The sequence below is a fragment of the Acinonyx jubatus genome, chromosome E1, assembly GCF_027475565.1.
Source record: "Acinonyx jubatus isolate Ajub_Pintada_27869175 chromosome E1, VMU_Ajub_asm_v1.0, whole genome shotgun sequence".
NCBI classification, from domain to species: Eukaryota; Metazoa; Chordata; class Mammalia; order Carnivora; family Felidae; genus Acinonyx; species Acinonyx jubatus.
This window is the reverse complement of record NC_069397.1, coordinates 59,960,409-59,979,930: the sequence shown is the minus strand read 5'-3', so window position 1 is coordinate 59,979,930 and position 19,522 is coordinate 59,960,409. Positions and strand designations below refer to the sequence as shown.

At 53.5% G+C, this 19,522-nt stretch overlaps 1 protein-coding gene across 3 annotated transcripts in view; it reads right to left on the bottom strand.

The window, feature by feature from the left end:
* TBCD (tubulin folding cofactor D) overlaps nt 1-19,522 on the bottom strand; it is a 158,141-nt gene that overhangs the window by 47,819 nt on the left and 90,800 nt on the right. For all 3 annotated transcript variants that reach the window (XM_053212069.1, XM_053212068.1, XM_027052133.2), the window contains 3 exons: nt 19,253-19,409; nt 8,703-8,760; nt 1,599-1,628 (listed from right to left, as the gene is read on the bottom strand). In XM_053212069.1, the coding sequence (XP_053068044.1) occupies nt 1,599-1,628; nt 8,703-8,760; nt 19,253-19,409 (245 nt within the window). The remainder of the gene's footprint in view (nt 1-1,598; nt 1,629-8,702; nt 8,761-19,252; nt 19,410-19,522) is intronic.

The following is a 19,522-nucleotide window of genomic DNA, read 5'->3' as shown; positions in this document are numbered from 1 at the left end:
TTAAGGCCTTTCCTCTCCCTGACGGTCCACCCAACCTGAGTGTCCCCACAAAAAAAGACATGGCAACGGCCATGCTCCAGACCACCCTGTGTCTGGGCCGGGGCTCTGCCCACGGCAGGCTGGAAGCCAGGCGCAGGGAGAAGACACTCTCTCCTGGGTGCTGACACTGGGGTGCCCAGAGCCCCCCCAGTTCAGCTTCCAGCAGGCTCCTTGACTACAGCGGCCCTCCCACCCACCCCTGGCACTTCGCCAGGCAGAGAGCCTTCTGGAGCTCTCCCTACCTGCTGCCCCAACACACCAAAGCGCACCCCTCAGCCGGCCAGCTCTCCCCAGGGAACCGCTTCCTTCTAAGTTTCCAGGGCCCCAGGTGGATGTGCATTAAGTGACGCCCTAGCACACTGGTCTCAGCCGCCTTCAAGCCAGGGAGGAAAGGGAGAGGCCCTGAGGTGGCAGAGGTGCTCGAGAGTGAAGCACAAACCAGCTGCGAAAGCGAGACCGTGCTGCCTCCCTGGGCGGATTCCAGGGAGAACTTCCCACCTAGAACCAAACGTCACCTCCCCTGTGGAAGCAGAAGGGTCAGCCCCCACCCTGGCCCCTGGCAGCCCCAGAGAACACTGACTAAACCAGATACCGTGGACCCAGGGTGCAGAACCCAGGCCCCCCCGGTTCTGCAACAAGGATCCTCATGGACGTGGGGGCACCTGTGAGGGCGCTTTCCTCTCAGACACCTGACAGTGAGCCTTGGAATGCTTGTGTTTTCCCTGAGGCTTCCCTCCCCGAGGAAGGACTGCCTTTCCAGCTCCTGAGCGAGCCTTCTGCATGGGGCTCCCCTCAGGCCCTGCAGCCTGACTCCCGCCCCCCAAGTCCCAGAGGCCTGTCTCTGTCTGTCCCCCCAACACCATCCACTGATGCCTTCACCTACAATACATTCCTCCTTCAGCCCAGACCCCCTCCTGGGGCTTTGACCAGAGTTCAGTTCAGTGTCTCCTGCAACAGGACCCACCTCCTGCCCATTCTCCCCCAGGCCGGCCACACATCCCAGGGTGGCCCTTGGCACACGCAGCGTGAATGACTCAATGATAAGGCCACAACACCCATCCAAGGCTGACCAGTCACGAGAGGTTCAGGCCCAGGGGGCACAGTGGTGCTGGCTTACACAGAGAGAGGCCACAGGGTCAATGGCTTCCAGAAGCTGGCTCCTACCACACGCGGCATGGGCAGTGATCACATGTCTGTCCCTGAGAAGCCTGGTTCCTCCACCCAGATGCCTCTCACATTCACAGGCAACTGCTGAAATCAGGTGGCAGTGCCTAGGCACTGATCTCTGATCACTGATGTCTGTGTATGTGTGAAATTACTTACACATTCGAGGTTCCCACAAGACACACTACTATTTAAAACTTGTGTCAACTCTGCTCTGGAAAACCTCATGAGCGGGTCTGTGACCAGACATCACTGAGTTAAATATTAGCTTATTTTAGGTAAATTCTTTACCCACACCCAACAGCACAAGAAGCTACCAGGTTTGCAGCTCCAACGTTTCCACTGCTGAATCTACAGACAGTTTCAGGAATTAAGACCTCACAAAGTGACCATACCTGTCTTCCCACATTCTCCTGGAAAGCGGCCTAAGGAAAAGAAGAACAAACAGAGCAGGTGAGTTAGTTTGCGTTTATCAGGAGAGAAGCTCAAAACAACGCCGTACAGCGCAAATGACCCATGGCTTTATTTTTTTTCAGTAGAAGTCCTCGTTGTTGGCGGATCAGAGCCTCAAGGGTACTTGTCATTCTGTCTCCAAGTCCCAGTGCTTTTTTAAACCATCATTCAGGAACTCAAGCTTATAAAATCAGACACATCCTGAAAAACGTCTTTTAGGCGTGAATGCCAGCTTCTCACTGATGCCTACTTCAAGGCCCTAGATAGGGGTGTGAGGACAGAGTCAAATCAGTCGGTTAAATCAAAGCCCAACACACAATCCTCCTCCTGGGAACTCTGTGACAGAAGCTGGCAGTGGTGAACAGAAATGGCTCACCTCCCCCCTCCGCACCCCACCCAACCACCCCTGCTACAGATGAGCCCAGCTTCGAACGCGGGCCCAGAGGTCAAAATACTTGAACGGAATGAAGTGTCTTTACGTGCTTTCTTTAAAATGCCTGTTCACGTCCCTGGTGGCTCCCCCTCCCGTACCTCCACCTGCTCTGCAGAGGTGTGACAGCCAGGCCGTCTGAGTAGTGACAACAGCAAGGCCTGTGCCTCCCTGTCCATCACCCCGCGGGTACCCCCGACTGTGCTCTCCCCAGAGTTCCCCGCCAGAGCAGGATTCAAGTGGGTAGCAGCCGTCAGCATGTGACAGGTCGGAGGACAGAAGTTAGGGTGGCCCTGGGAGGGCACACATGCAGGTGTGGAGAAAGGAACTCGAGAGACTGCAGCACAGAGACCCAAGTCTGCCCCAAACCAGCACCTCTGGCAGGTCTCCCAGAAATCCAGAACCGGTCGTCTCCAGGCCCTCCTGCAGCTTTTACACTGCGAGGAGGGAGACTTGATGTTTGCTATGTACTATTTTGAAACTTTTGCAATAAATTTATTAAAGAAAATATTTGAGGGGCGCCTGGGTGAGCATCCGACTGCGGCTCAGGTCATGATCTCACAGTTTGTGAGTTCTAGCCTTGTAATAGGCTCTGTGCTATCAGTGCAGAATCTGCTTCAGATCCTCCGTCCCCCTCTCTCTGTCCCTCCCCTACTCGTGTGGGCATTCATTCATTCTCTCTCTCTCAAAAATACATAAACATTAAAAAAATTTTTTTGAAAAAAGAAAATAAGAAATAAAAATGAAATCAACCAAAAAAAAAACCCAAAAAAACAATGGAAGTAAGATATAACATCAATTTACATAACATGCAGAATTTAGGAACACATTTACCATTCTGATGACTTCATCAAAAAGGTAAAAAATCATATAAGATTTGTGTGGAAAAGCACAGCCCTGGAACAGGTAAAGCAGTCTTGAACAAGAGTGGTGAGGAACCTGAGGGTTGAATGAGCACGTGGACACAGACAGACACACAGAAGGGTGCAACAGAACAGAAAAACAGAGAACACCTTTAGGACCGGGGCCAGGCCATGAATTCTGAGACTGGACACCAAAAACACATTCCATACAGAAAAAAAGTGACAAATTAATCGCATCAAACTTTAAAACTCCTGGTCTATGCCCTGCGTGGTCAGGAGGACAGAAGCCACCACCTGGAGGAGGGCCCACGAGCCACAAGCCAAAGAGGGCAGCCCTCCCATCTGGAGCTTAACAAAGTCCACACAACAAGACACACACCAGCCAATGAGGAAACAATCTGAAAGATGCCCAGATGGTTTCACCACAGAAGAGACACAGGGGCAAAAACAACGGGGGCAGGAGGCACATAAAACCACAGCGCGGCATCACCACACACGCCATGGGACCAGCCATCGGACGGCAACCCCGAAGGCCGGCAAGGCTGTGGGAGAACTGGATCCCCGACAGATCGCCAGCGGGAAAGTGAGACGGCCCGTCCCCTGGGGGACACAGGGCTAAACATGCAACTACCATCAACCTGCCGTGGTGCTCCTGGTGTTTATCCAGGAGAAAGAGAAGTCACGTTCACACAAAAACCTGAACACTGCTCACAGCAGCTTAGTTCTGGAAACAATGTAAAACCAGATGCAACCCAGAGTCCTACAACATGCAAATGATTCGCACAGCTGTGGCTCTGCTGGCACCAGGGCCGACCAGCAAGGAGCGGGAGGGGGCTGTCGGCCCAGCCGGAGTCCAGAGGGACCTGCAGGGGTCACACTCTGGATGACTCCATCCACGCAACATGGAAGCAAAAAGTTGGAGAGTCACAACATAGGGACTTAAGAGGCCAAACACCAGATACAGTGTTGAACTCAAGACTGCAGAACTTTTAGCTACATGTGGACTTTCAGGACAGTCAGTGTAACTATGGATGAAGCAAGGCTCCCAGGCCCCCCCCTCTCCTCACCTGAACCTCCTAGGGGCAAACACCGGGCCGTCCGTCTGCACTGCTCCCTCCTTCCTGGCAGAGGGACAAGTTCTCTCAAAACACTGACGTGTTTGGGGGCTGTTGAGCACCTTCCAACGTGCAAAGCAACTAACACTGAACAGAACCGCTATGTGACTGTAAGTGTTTCACGGATTCACAAATGTGTTTGCCCTAATTAACCAGGCTGGTCTCCATTCTGCCACTCTACCCAGATCCTCACGGGCCCGGCGTGAAGGCTGAGAACAACAGGCATCGAGGCCCCATGGCGCCTGGCACAATGGCCCTTCTACCATCACCATCACTGACCAGGAGGCATGTCGCTGGAGCACAGGTGGGAAGCGATGGTACATGAACCACAGGGGGAGAGAGAAAGGGTCCAAAGAGACACAGCACTCAAACCTTCCATGCGCCCATGCCCTGTGGTCCCTGGGTGGGCAGGGTGAACTTGTCCTCAGGCCAGCGCACAGGCCCAGGCCCCCGTAACCTCGGTAAACATTGCCCACGAGCAGGAGGGACCCAGCACAGAAAGCATGAAGCGTGAGCACAGACAGGCCAGAAAAGGGAAGACACGCCTTCACCTGAGGAAGCAGCTCTGCAGTGGGAGAACTCTTACTCCCAGTTACCAAGTATCAACCCTGTTGCAAAAGCTTCACACAAATGCGTCTTTTACCCCTACCACTCTAACTGCATCTGCTAGGTAGGCAGATGTACACAGGTGATGTCCAATGCAAAGAATGTCCTGCTCACTTTAAAGGATTGTAATTCAGGGACGCCTGGTGGCTCAATCAGTCGGGCGTCTGACTTCAGCCCAGGTCATGATCTCACAGTTCATGGGTTTGAGCCCCGCGACGGGCTCTGTGCTGACAGCTCAGAGCCTGGATGGAGCCTGCTTTGAATTCAGTGTCTCCCTCTCTCTCTGCCCCTTCCCTACTCATGCTCTGTCTCTCTCTGTCTCTCAAAAATAAATAAACATTAAAGGATTTTAATTCTAACTTGAAAAACCAAAAAAAAAAAAAAAAAAGATTTCTGGTTTGTTTCACCTCTTCCTCAGGTTTATAAAGATATCAGTGCTTTGATTTTACTACTGCTCCCCATTAAAATGTTTGACTTCATAGTAAACAGAAAACGTAAAGGCTACTTTCATTTAACGAAGAGTCATCACTGTGTCTAAAAGAGTGTCAGGATTACTGCCTGTGGGTGAACATCCGGGCAGAATGTGAAGGCTTCTCAGGGAATCACAGGCTTCCTGATGCTCAGACAGAAGAAACAGAACTGCGTGAACACAGAAGAGGCCAGCTTTGCCGGCGAACTTTCTCTTGGAACAAAGTTTTAAGGGCTGGAAGCCAATTGCCTCTTCTACCAGGCCTATTTCGGGGTATGCAGGCAGGCACTGTCAGGGGTCATGGGAGACCCACCAGCCAAGCTCCCACATGCGAAGGAGGCCCATGCTCTGCCCGCATCACCCAACCAAAGGGAGCGGTGCCACGGGCCATGCTCGCCTATTCGTGAGACACAGGTCTGTGGAGCACCCACCACGCGTTGCCAGCAGGTGGGCATGTGCGAGCCAGGGCCAGGCACCAACCGTCCTCCTGGTGACACGAGACAGAGAGCACAGTGACAGTGGCATGACAAGTGGCAGACGGGCTGTCCCCAATGCTATGTCGCTGTACCTGACAGATGGACAGACAAGTTCCTTCACTAGGAAAAACAGACATGCTAAACAAACTGAATTAATGACTTAAAATACTTGCAAAGAAACCGAAGACCAAACAGGCTCAGATGGGTTCACTGGTGATTTCTACCAAACACTGAGAGTAGAAACAAACAGAGCGACATCAATCTTTTCCAATTTCTTCTACAAAACACAAGAGGAAGAAACGCTCCCTACTCCTTTCATGGGGCCAGATCATCTTAATTCCAAAGCCAGACAAAAATACCCAACAACTGGGAACTACAGACCAATACCCCTTACTAATACCGACTCAAAAATCTCAACAGTTCGCTGATTCAGGAAATAAAAAAGGATTATACCAAGAGAAGTAGAAATACAAGGTTGGTTTAATACCTGCAAATCAATTCAGAGGGCCCATCACATTAAGAGAACTAAGGACAGAAACCACACAGCCATCTCACCATCCAACATCCTTTCATGATTTAAAAACAAAACAAAACACAAAACCTCACAACAAACTAGCAGGACTTCCTCACCCTGTTGACGTGCATTCACAAGAGCCTGAGAGCAAACAGCGCACTCAACAGTGAGAGCTGGCGCGTCCCCAAGACTGAGAGTGAGGCGGTTGTCCCCTCTGGCCCCCACTGCTCAGCAGGGTAACCGCAGCCCCTCCTACCAGCCTCTTAGACAAAAGAAAGAAAGAAAAGGCATCAAAACCAGAAAGGAAACAGTAAGGTTTTCTCTTCCTCACAGAGGACGAGATCCTGTGTGCAGAGCCGTGGGGAGCACATGCCCCCCAGACCCAACAAGTGAGCTCACACACAGAGTGAGGGGAAGGTCCAACCACATCCATGCCTTCCGCCCACAGAGCCAGCTGTGGGTGCAGGCCCCGTGGACCATCCCCACCTTGGAGCTGCCGGCCCTACAGGAACCCCAAGAAAAGACCCAGGAACTGGGTCCACATCCCAGGGGCAGCATGTGGTGTCAGGGACCCAGGATAGCAGGCCCTGGGGAATGGCAGGGCAGAAAGAGAGATGTGGCCGAAGGCTGCCCGGCCTGAGCTTTCCTCTCATGGGAAAGAAGCAGCAGGCCCCGCCCCTCTCAGGAACCGTGCACATGGGCACCTCACCTGAGTGGCCATGCCACGCCACTGCCCACCCCCGTCCTCTCCCACGTAAGCCCGGTACTTCCCCGGGTCCCAGCCACTCTAGCCTGCATGATGCCAGCTTGAGTGTGATACACTAACAATCCCAAAACGTGTCCCCAGAGCACATGGGAGCGAGCCCAGCAGGTGATGATCTCCCAAACCCCAAGTTTACAGCAGTGCCTCGCCTGCTGAAGGTGGCCTGAGCGCACCTGTGTGTTCTGCCATCGAACAAACCTGCCTGCTAACCTGTGTCTTCTGTCACTAGTCAGAGGCTTCCACAGTATCTTTTTCCATCAATGTGTAATAACCTTGCTGAAGTGAGCGTTCAAATCACAAACGTGCATTTCGACAAGCGGCCACACGGTGACGATCTCTCAGTTTCTTCTAGCAGACGCTGCATCCTCCTCGTTCTCATAAGCCTGTGTGGCCTCCATCTGGACCAGGCCACAGGGCACAGATGCTCCATCCACCCTCTCTCTACCACCCACCCCCCAAAAGCACGCATTCACTCCACTCAGGACACCTGAAGTCAGCTTCAGCCTCCGCGTCTGGAGGCAGAGCGCTCCCAAGCAAGGCCCTCCCAACTCGCCTACCTGTCCCACTGGCGCATGCCCATTTCTGAGCCGGGAAGACCTATCTTCCCATGATACAGCGGGGGCCCCAGGGTAAGGTGGGCAGCTCTCTCCTCTCCCCAGCATGGGGCCCTCAATCCAACCCCTCAGCCCAACCATCCACAAAACACATTCGTGTCCCCACAGCGGAGAACCCCCATTTCTGACAACACCCAGGGCTCACAGAAAACCCTCCCAAGTCCCAGCACCTCGCAGCTTGGCCACTCCTCCTGCAGGTCTCCCTCTAACCCCAACCACACAGAGACCAACCCTCGGCCAGCACCAGGGCCCTCCTGGCTTCACCCCCACCCAGCCATCTGCAACCACATCTTTCTCAAAACACTGCCTTTATGTCCATTCTTCGCCTCTAAAAGCTTGGGCAGCTGCTGGTAACTGAAGCTAAGGCTCTCATCTCCAGAAAGTCTGTCGCCTCAGCTACCAGGTACTCTTGGCCCTGCTTCTGGTCCCTCAGCACCTCCACCAGCCCATGTCTGAGCCTGACCTAAGTGACTTGCCACCAGTTAGATACCCCTGTATAAAGCCAGGACACAGCCACTGACACTGCCAGTGAGAGTTCCCGGGACCAGGCCTGGCAGTCATCACCCCTACTAGCATCAACGGAAACCCCCAAAGCAGAGCTCAAGGCCACAGCCCGGCTGTCGGGGGGAGCACGAGATGTCGGTGCAGAGGCTCCTGGTCAGTGCCCTTCAGAAGCAACCGTGTAGCCTGCCCAAAGTTCCTGCACACAAAACCCACCCAAAGGTGAGGTGGCTCTGGGGGGCCCGGGCCCAGCATCCAAACCCATGAAGCCCTGCTGGGGCCACCAGACACGGCCAGCGAGGCCCCAGGCCCAGCGTGACCATGTGAAGCTGAGCTGACCCTGCTTGAAGGAGCTCCTGGTGAGGCTCAAAGCCACCTGCTCTGCCATCAAACCCAGGTCACAGCCACAGAGCCCACCTTCTCCTCCTTCTCCAGAGCACAGGCCGTCCTGAGCCGTGTCCGGTCGTCAGGCACCATCCCATCCACCCAATGAGGGTCGACATGGCTGGCAGTGGCCATTTAATCCCGGCCCCCCTTCCCAGGATAAAGGCCTCCCGAAACCGGGAGGAAATGCCAACTGCTCTCCACCGCCTGGCTTCCCAGACACCACACTCAGGCAGCATCCAGGAGCACTCGGCCTGCATAGCAGAGCCCACCCACGCCACCGGGACAAGGAACGAGACGAGACCACTCACAGAGGCTGCTCTCCTGCAGTTGATGTTTCGGTCAAACACCGTGGCAATCACCAGAGCGCTGTGAAAAAGAGTGAAGAGGACTAATTAGAAGGAAGACTGCGAAAGGACACAGACCCTGTGGCAGGACTCAGGAGCCTCTTTCATTTGCTCAGTGTGTGCCATGTGCAGCGAGTTCCCAGTACCACAGGTGACTGACCCCGGGTCCCTGAGAGCCACATGAGAGGCACACATCCGAGTGCCAGCAAACTCCCACGAAGAGGAGCTGCCATGCACAGGGGCCCAGGGGCAGAATGCGCTCGGCCCGCTCCGGGGGTACCCAGAGGATGAGAACCAGGAGCGCCTGGAGTACCCGGCCAGAGCTCCCCACGATGCACGGCGAGCACGTGCCATGGGGACGTGCACGGGCAGCCAGGGGAGCCTAGGGGCCCTGCCCCTCGTCAGAAACGTGACCTAGTGCCAAGAACAGCTATTGGGAGCACTCAGCATCCTCCAGATGGCCCTGGCACCCCCAACCACACTTGGACAGACTCCATTTAAACCCCTCTTCCTCAGGCCACCACACTCAACTGTTACTGATGAGGCAGAAAGCACCTGTCTGACTTTGTGTGGCTTTAGTAACAGAAAACAAAGGATCTGGGGCAGGACTGGAAACAGTGCCGTTTCTAAGGGTGACTCGAGAATTTCCATCTCACGTCAGTCTGGAGAAAACGCCTTTAAAAGGGGGTATTTCGGACACACGGAGGCCTCCTCAGTGCCACACCACCTGTCTGCCCCAACCCCGCTCCTACTGCTGTACCTCAGTCCTCCTCCTTCATTGGCACATCCGCATCGTCCAGCAAGCCCAGCCTGAACAGCCACCCCCTGAATCCAGCCAGCCCCTCCAGCTACACCACGTCTGTCAATACTGCATGACAGCAGATTAACGCCCCCTTGCACAAATGTCCAGGCACTGGCCCCGGCACCTGTAAGCATGTGACGCTGGCCGGCAGGGGGCATTTACGGCTGCAGGTGCAGTCACAGCAGCTAGTGAAGGAGGCCACGCTGACAGACCCATGCAGTCTCAAAGCCCTCGGGGATGGAAGCAGGAGGCAGAGAGCCCGAGAAGGACGTGGCCCAAAGCTACCAACAGTGAAGGGAGAGGAAGGGCCACGAGCCAAGGAACACGGCAGCCTCTGGAAGCCGGGAGAGGAATGGATTCTCCCCCAGAACCCCCAGAGGGAACCCGCCCCAAGACACCTTGCTTCCAAGCCCAATGAGACCCGAGTCAGACTAGTTGCCTCCACACCCAAACTATGAAATCCTCCCGCATAGTAAGAATGAATGAGGCATCAACTCATGAAGCTACGTCATTTTGCTAAGCAGAAAGTCCACATGGAGTATGTGTCTAGACAGAACACATTCTAGAAACGGCAATATCAAAAGGCCCAAAGCCCAGTCTGGTGGCGGCCAGGAGTCGGATGGCTGAGTGCGGAGGGCAGAGTGGGGGACCTGGGAAAAACAGAACTACTGTTTGGGACTATAGTTGTGGTACCCAACTCTAAATCTGTCAAAGCCACCAAATGTAAAAGAAACCATCAGGAAGTGGGGGACCCCAATAGCCAAGGGAATGCGCCTGCATCATACAGGCCAGCTGTATGACCCTTGACAGGGCAGGTGAGGAGACGTGCTTCTCACAGGCTGTGGGAGACTCTGGAGCCACCACACGCAGACAAGAAAACACACGGCTGAGGAGAGCCAGGAGGAGGAAGCGAAAGGGCACAGGAGAAAGCTAGGACGGCAGGGTGATGGCCTGGCTTTGCAGGCTCCACAGGGACAGACGGAGGGGACTCCGGGCGGAGGCACACTTGGTTGGTGCTCATGTATCAGGGAGTGTGAGCAGAGGCCAGGTCTTGGATCTAAACACAACCCCCGGGACACAGCTGATTCCAGGGCTGGGGCAAGGGAACAAAAGTTTGCCCAGACTGTAATGCTAGAAAGCAAGAAAGTATTCCAAAAAATGAGAAAAGTCTGAGTCCTACTGAAAGGACACAGCAGCCAACATGGAACCACTTCCAACGGCCAAAGGTGGAGCCATGTGAGCGGCCCCTTCGACAAGTGTCAACCATAGGCCTGAGGGTAAATGACATGGTGGGTAAAAAGGGGACAGGGGATGCCTTTCTTTACGAGAGTCACTGTGCACCTGCCACAGGCAAGACCCACAGACGGGCGCAGACACTGGTGGCCAGAGCGGGGAGAAACGGGGTAGGACGCCATCTCCAGGAGCCCCGACAACATGCATCACACATGAAGGAAGACGATCCCAGTAGCTTGACAGACCGCACCTCAACCAGGAGACCAACCAGCATCTCGCACACTGGGTCTGGGGTGGGCCCAGCCATGACGCCAGCACCATGCACTGGCTGCAGATGAGAAACGGCATGACACTCATTTTCCTGTGTGGGCGCAAGCGGGGTTAACATGGGGGGAGGTGGTGCAGGGCCTATGGGAGCCATTCCTACTCTTCTGGGAACTCTCCTCTAAGTCTCAAGTTGGTTTAAAATTAAAATTCTGAAAAGCAATTAAGCATCTGAAGATTTCAGTGTCTGAGGTCCTTTCACAGGTGAAGCTGAAAGTCACTTCAGCAAAATCCTATCACCAGAGCTCACTCCCTCTCTCCTCTAAACTCTCTTCACCACAAACTATCGCCAAAATGAGTTTTAAATAACAACTGGGCTTACAACTAAGGAGAAGTCACCTGATTTAGTAGGAACATTAATTAATTAATTCTACATCAACATAATGGGTTTTGTTAATAAAATCGTAGAAATCGTTAAACCGATTGAGACATGTTAGTGTGATCTTTCAATAGCTAAAAATTACATTAACCACGGTTCTCAGCAAAAACACGTGTGGTATATTATCCCACAAATATTCTGAGAATTAGTGGAAATTTTAGTACTACATTTACATTTAATAAGAGCTGCTGCTTCATAATCCGTAAGATGGCACGCCTTCGAGGAAGAGAATCACCAAGAACTTCTGCTTTCCTCCAACATCTGACACAAGAAAAAGGCAGACTTATAACTTCCTGACTCTGCGTCCAGTCAATACTGCCAAAAGTTCATACTTCAATATTAATATTTTACACTGAATCCTTAAACGTCCTACAATCTATTTGTCCTACATTATAACTTTTAAATGATCATCGAGGAGAGAGGAGCGAGTGCAGAGAGGCAGCCACCATAGGCCAGCCATGACCCGGGGACTGCTAAGTGACCACGTATTTACACAGCACCGGGCCCTGCCTGCCCATCCGTGGATGCGCTGGCCCCACTCGGGGCGGGCTGAGCCCACTTCCAACCAAGCTCTTCTTGACGCGACCAAGGCCACTAAGAGCTGACAGGCTTCACTGCAGGCCTGCCTTCAGGCTCGTTCTGCGACGGAGCCACAGTATTCCGGATGACCGTGGAAGCAGCTTCCGGTTCATGTGTGTTAGCCACCCTTCCTTCCAGCTCCCCTGCCAACTACAGCGGCAGCCACTCGGCAAGGTGGGGTGCCACGCAGTTACCTGAGGGAGCCTTGTGGAACAAGATGTGAGCTCACACTCGTCCGTGCTTGGCTTCAGGTGACTCGCTGGGACCCCAGCAGCTCTAGCTGGGAGTCGAGCTACACAGGGCCCAGCACACACCACTCAGCTCCTGCACTTACTTGCCACAGAGCTACGGCTCGTCAAGACCATGCACCTCGGGAGCCCCAGAAGGTTCTATGTCTATGTAACCCTGAGCAGAATGAACTAAGTGCAGCATGCAGTGTCACAGGAAGCGGGCCTCCCACACAGGGGCCTCTGAGGGGCCACATTAGCTGCGGCTGGGGAACCTGACCGAGGGTCTTGGGCCGCCTCACCCTGAGACAGGTTAGCTCCTGTACTCACATGTTAGTGGCTGAAAATGTTCCCTGCTTTATTGACGTTCAACCAAACTTCACAAAACAGAGTAGGACAAATATAGCAATGCCCCTTAAAAACACAGCTTTTAGCGTTTAGCCCAACACCGTTTTACTTTTTAAACACAGACTCTGAGGTTAGTTCAAGAAATCAACTGTGCATGTACCTGTATATGGTTTTTAATACTGTTCTGACGGAATATTTTGGTTTTTTTATTTTATTATTTTTTTAATTTACATCCAAATTAGTTAGCATATAGTGCAACAATGATTTCAGGAGTAGATTCCTTAGTGCCCCTGACTCATTTATCCCATCCCCCCTCCCACAACCCCTCCCATAACCCTCAGTTTATTCTCCATATTTATGAGTCTCTCCTGTTTTGTCCCCCTCCCTGTTTTTATATTCTTGTTGTTTCCCTTCCCTTATGTTCATCTGTTTTGTCTCTTAAAGTCCTATGAGTGAAGTCATATGATTTTTGTCTTTCTCTAATTTCACTTAGCATAATACCCTCCAGGTTCCATCCACACAGCTGCAAATGGCAAGATTTCATTCTTTTTGATTGCCGAGTAATACTCCATTGTGTGTATATACATCTTCTTTATCCATTCATCCATCGATGGACATTTGGGCTCCTTCCATACTTTGGCTATTTTGATAGTGCTGCTATAAACACTGGGGTGCATATGTCCCTTTGAAACAGCACACCTGTATCCAGTGGACAAATGCCTAGTAGTGCAATTGCTGGGTGTTCTTTTTTTTAATGTTTACTTATTTATTTTTGAGAGAGACAGACTGAACATGAGTGGGGGAGGAGCAGAGACAGAGGCAGACAGACTCCCAAACAGGCTCCAGACTCTAAGCTGTCAGCACAGAACCGACGCAGGGCTCAAACTCCAGTGATTTCCTCGTGAACTGAGCCACCCAGAAGCCCCGAATATTTTTTGATCTGATTAAATCTTTTAAACTACTCTAATTTCACACTTTCAGAACAAAACTGACTTATCTAGAAATACCAGCATGTTTCAAACAAACACAGGTCCGGGAATATTAGCCAAATATAAATGTGGAAGCTCCCACAGGCCCGGGGTCCTTGTGCTCTCCTGAGGGCCCCTCTCCACAGCGGGCCGGAGCCCAGTGCGTGAGTCACCAGCTCTCGTTCCACACTCAGCAAGGGGACATGAAGCATGGCCCCAGGCTAGCCCCGCACACTGCCTGCCAGGCCTCAGTCGGGCTGGAACGCGTCTCTGGTGTCTTCCCGTTTGCTATCGCTGCAGAAGCCTGAGTGACACTTCACCAGGATTTCCCAACACGGAGAAATGGTCTATGTTAAACAGAAAGGGACTTTCTTTCTTGTCCGCGCCAGGGGGAAGCTGCACGCCTCCACCTGCCCCAAGCTCCTGGCACCTGGTTTTCAGGAGGAACAGCAAAGGGCAGATCTCACCCCAAACTCAATTTCTGTTAGCCTGTACAATATTTTATAGCAAAACAGAAGTAAAGGAACTTTTCAGGTAGCTACCAGGCTAGTAACTCATTATCCATCCACACTGTCTAAAAAGCGCAAATCACATCACTTTCTGAGTAAAACACAGGACCTGCCCATGGCCGAACCTTCCTTCTCTAAGTCGTGAGAACCAAAGCTCACACCAGTTAATACTATGGTAAAACACAAGAAACTTTTAAAGCTCTTTCGTGTCCCAGCAGAGCCAGAGCGAGGCAGAGTGTTTACCAGGTGGACAGGTAAGGGCACCCTGGTCACGAACCACCGCCATTTAACTTTTCTTGAAAAACAAAAGGTTTATCTTCCCTCTGGAAGTCTGCCATTAAGAAACGCTGAGTGAGAACAAGACGTAGCTTTGAGCAATGCTTGCCATTTCCTGATTTTTCAGGACAATCTTGCCCTCGAGGAAGAGATCTGGGACTCTCGATCCCCAGGCACTGCCCACGCTGCATGCTGCTGGCCGGGCTTGCTCCGCAGGCTGAGTGGGCTGCGCTGGTGAGGGAGGGCCCTACGGCGCTGATGTCAACAGGGGCTTGGCTTACAAAAGAGTTTCAGGTGAGGAAATCACTGGAAGGTGACAACCAACGCACATGCTGGCAACAGCCGGCTCCTTTTTTCTTCTTCTTGCAAATTAGCTTCTGATTACTGGTGTGGAGCACGCACGACCATTTGGGATGATTTTAACTTTGTGTTTCATTGTTCCCAAATTATGTGTGGCTTTTCAGGAAGGCCTACTTACTTTTCCACAAAATAATTATTATATATAATGCTTAAGATTTACAGGTTTTTAGGGGCACCCGGGTGGCTCAGTCGGTTGAGCATCTAACTCTTGATTTAGGCTCAGGTCAATGTCCCAGGGTCATAGGACTGAGCCCCAAGTCAGGCTCTACACTCACACTGTGGCGCCTGCTTGGGATTCTCTCTCCCTCTCTCTCTGTCCTTCCATCGCTTGTGCTTGCTCGCTCTCTCCCAAAATACAGGAAGGAGGGAGGGGAGAAGATGAGTTTTTAAAACAGACCGACACGATTTCAAAATGTGATTGAATCTACCTAAAAACCTCCTTTCTCTGACATTTCTAAGACAAAGAAGGTCCACGTATACTCACCAGGAGGGAGAGAACCATGTTCCTGCAGGAAGGTGAGCAGCTAACCCCGGAGCTGAGCCCCACCTCTCGTGGCCAACTGAGGAGGTGAGGCCACAGAGTGACACCCCCCTGGGCACCTGCACCGAGCCCAGGCCTGCCTCCTTGCTGTTACTCCCACCCCGGTTCCTTTCATCAGATATTTCTATTTCATTTCCAGAATTTCGTTCCGATCTCAACTACCTACTTTTGCAGGATCCACTGGGGAGTTTGTGAAAGTACAATTAAAGATATCATGGTTTTATCATGAGCCAGGATTAATGGGTTTAAAGGCTGACAATTAAAATGTGGTCACTTATTACAAACCAACGGAGGCAGATCTCGAAGGCCACACCCCAACCGATACTCCTGGGGCAGGGAGGCGCGCGCGGGCAGCGTCCGCCAGGCTCCCCGGCACCATGACTCACCTCCCACCCGCCCTCCCGCCCCCGGATGCCCACAGTCCAGATGGACGGGAAGAGCTGGGGCACAGGCTCCCTCAGAACCTGCTAAACTGGCCCAAGAGCCTGCCGGGCGTGGCTCCAAAGGGCACTGGCTGATCCAATCCTGGGATGGGCACAGGGAGAGGGGACAAGACGGGCCTTTTTCACAGAAACTCCTGGGTAAGTTAGGTGAAATTAGGAGGGCAATGAACCAGGAGTCTCCAGACGCCCCTGCTGGCTACTGGTCTCTGTGCTGTGATCCCAGCAATCACTCGGGCATGCCCAGGAGTCTGGAAAGCCAATCTCCCTGAGATCGAAGGACCCACTGGAACCCAGGGGGTCTCCATGGAAGGACGCTGGCGTCCCCCATAGTCAATGCTCTCTGCTCCCTCATGCTCAGCGAGTTGCTCAAAATGAGTCCTGGCTCAGAAAGGTCAGTGTTCTGAACGCCCACCTCCACACCCTCCCTGTGTGTTCCAGAAACACGGTAGGGCCCTGAAAGACTCCCTGAGACCCCCAAGGAGCGGGCTCAGCCCCACCCTCTCTGCCATAAGCAGTCTGCAAAGGCATGCTCACTCCGAGGGCAGTCCAACCCAGGGGGACTAACCCGGTGGTCGCCGGTCCCTTGGAAGACCTCTTGCCAAGGGCCACACACCAAGAAGTGAGTCAAGAAGTCAGGATCCTCTCAAAGTACAGAGCCAGCTCCCTGGGCCCCAAGTCTGTCTTTGCTTCTCTGGATAATGGTGGTGACCCTGCCGTAAGATGTGCTGGTGCCCCTCGGCCTCCAAAAACTCAGCCCCACGTTGTGCAGGAAGCACGCTCCAGAGAAGGGAGCTTACCGGTTATTGTGCAGGCTGGTCCAAAGGTCCAAGGGCCTATGACCTGCTTATGCCTGGGACCCACACACTCAAGCCAACCCCCGACTTCCACACCCATGTCATGCTAAGGCCAGGCTTAACATTTACCAGCAAGTCCCTCCATTCATTGATACTTCACTTTGATAGTCCCCGCTGAGATCGGGGTGTGACAGTAAGCTCTGAAAATGCAGAAAGCCCGGAGCCTCCCTCCCTAAAGCCCTCCCTCCTGAAAGCCCAGAGCTCTGGGGAGGAACCCTGAGCCCGCACACATCAGTGGGGACATTAGGGTTGCGGCCCTGAGGCGCCGAAAGAAGCTGTCCTCAAAGTACAGAACAGTGTGAATGACGGCCGCTCTCCCTTCTGTGCGGCTCTGCACACGCAGGGCTCCCGCTGTGCAGGTGAGCGACGTCTCACTCCGATCCCATTTCCTCTGGCGACCTTTCATCCTTGGGCCCCACTTCTCCTATCAGGCTGGACCAAAGAGGGTCCCTGGAGAAAGGAGGGGCACAGATTCCTGTGAAGCTGGAGGCTCTCAGACAGATGTCAAACTGAAAGGCAAGTGTGTTGGGGTCATTTGCACTGTGAAATGGGAACGACCGTGTGAAGAGCCGGATTCCCCTGAAGCGCCGCGTGTCGCGTCTGCTGACAGCAGGCTGTCCGGGCTTCTCAGCACAGAGGCAGGCCGCGCCCTCACGCAGAGCTGGGCCTGCCCCAGTACCTGTCTGCTGGGAGACTCTGGCTGAGTGTCCTGAGCACTGTCCCTTGCTCATCCTCAATGGAACGGGAAGAACCATAGCCCCTACCCACACCTCACGGCATCGTCCTGTGACTGACGTCAACAGTAAGCACGTTTTCTGCCTTCATTCTCTAGTTACAGAAGCAACTTCCAAAGAGTTGAGAGGCAGGACAAGAAAGCAGGCAGGGACTTCCCTCAAGCCGGTTCACAGCACAGTGGAGGGCAAGTGCAGAGGCAGCGAGAGGGGGAAAGGGCCGCAGGTAGGCCCCAGGATCTGGCAGTCTCCCTGGGGCAGCCTGGCCCTCGTTGCTCCCAAGGGTAACCAGCAGCCACAGCCATGGACGAGTGAGGGACGTGGCACACGCTGCCTTCTTCTGCCCCCTGGGCCAGCTCCTCTGCAGGACAGCATCTCGCCAGACCACTGCCCTCTGGCTGCGCCCCACACCTCCCCAAGTGGACACGGCTAGGGAGAGCCAGGCCTCTTTATGACTTCCTCGGAAACACTTTATCTCCTTGAGCCAGGATCACAATCCTCAGGTTCCTCTGGAGGCTTTGCTTTGATGTGAGAGTCAAGATTGAGTGATAGAGGCCTCAGCCATGTGTCTCCGGTGGTAAACAGGCCTGAGGCCCCTCTCTCAGCCCTCAAATCCTGGGGACATGGGACACCAGTAAGATGGGAGGGACACTCCAGTCCCCAAGCCCTCTGCTCCCACACAGAGGAGCCACAGGAGCCGAGGCCCTGGCTGCCCTCTGAGCATGCTGCGTGCCAAGTGGACTGGCAGCTCCCGCGGGCGCCCAGGAACACCTGAGGAGGAGGACCTGGCCTCCAGGACCCTGAAGGGTCTCGCGCACAGACCTTGGGGGTAGCACGCCCCCCACCCCCACCTCCCCAGGTCACAGGTCAAGGCAGCTGCCACGACCTGTGACCTGAGCACCATCGTGAAATCTGTTTGCTAGTAAAAGCTGTCAGGTAAGGATTTTGTGCATGACTAACACTGAGGCTGCCACCGAGCTCAGAGGCCCTCCCCTGGCCACTTAAGCCACAAGAAGTAGAGACCAGACATTCTTCACATGAAAGGAACTGATTTCAGTCCAAAAAACAGAGTAACAAATCAGAGTACAAAAATTAAATTAAAAACTCACTCTACTGGGAACAACACTTGTTTTGCACTTTTCCCAAGCAACGAAATATCAGAGCCTAAAAGTGGGGCATGACGTCACAGGTGTCCAGATGGCCTGGTTGGGGGGCGGAGGGGGTGGGGGTGGGGGCAAGGTGGGGGCAGGGTGGGCTCGGCCGGGCTCTCACGGCCAAGTCAGAGGGCCAATAGCCCGGAGGTGCCACAGTCCAGGGAGCGTTCTGGTGGGGCCACGAGCCTGCTGGCCTCCATTCTTTCACTAGGAAACCAGAGAAATCTATTTTTCTACCTCACAAACCTGTCCTGAAGAGTGTTGATTTTCATTTCAAAGGTACTGACGATGCTGGTAAGTGTTGCCTCAGGTGAATTGCAAGCGCAAGTCCATAAAAACTAGCAACTTAAGGCGATACAAAACACAGCCTCCTCAACAAAAGCAGCTTCCTTCTCCAGCTCTCCTGAGCATTTCCAGGAACTCTGGCCAAGGTGACAGAATTTCTCACAGCACAGACACTCAGACAGACAAACCGCCTGACCGACTCACGTGCTCCCCACCTGCACTTCTTTCACACCGATCCCCTTCAGCTAAGGATCTGCTAGCCAGAGGCCAGAGGCATTCCTCCTAAACACTTCCGGCTTGAACTGTTTACCCACAAAAAAGGAATTCCACTCTAGCTGTTTCTTTTCTACAGACCACCCTTAAAGTCATATTATCTGCTCATTAATACCTATTTCTTGTGGGAAAGGGGCCACGTCAGCTGCTTCCCATGCACACTGCTGTCGGGAGGACGTGATCCCGGGGACAACCTCAGGGCGCATCCGACCCCGCTGCGGACTTTACCTGGAGATGGCGGCCACGAAGGGCTGCAGCTCCCGGGGCTCATAGGCACGTGCGAAGGCCCAGCACACGTAGCAGGCGGCGTCCCTGACGTTGGTACCTACGCTGCAGGAGCCCCGCTTCTCCTCATAGGTCAGCGCCTTCAGGATCACGGGAACAACTGGGCACAGGAAACAAAGACTGTGAGCACGGGGCCAGGGGGCGGCACGCACGGCTTTTCGGCAGCAGCACGACTGCCGGCTCCCCAGCCCAACCTAAAGCCACCTGGTCAGA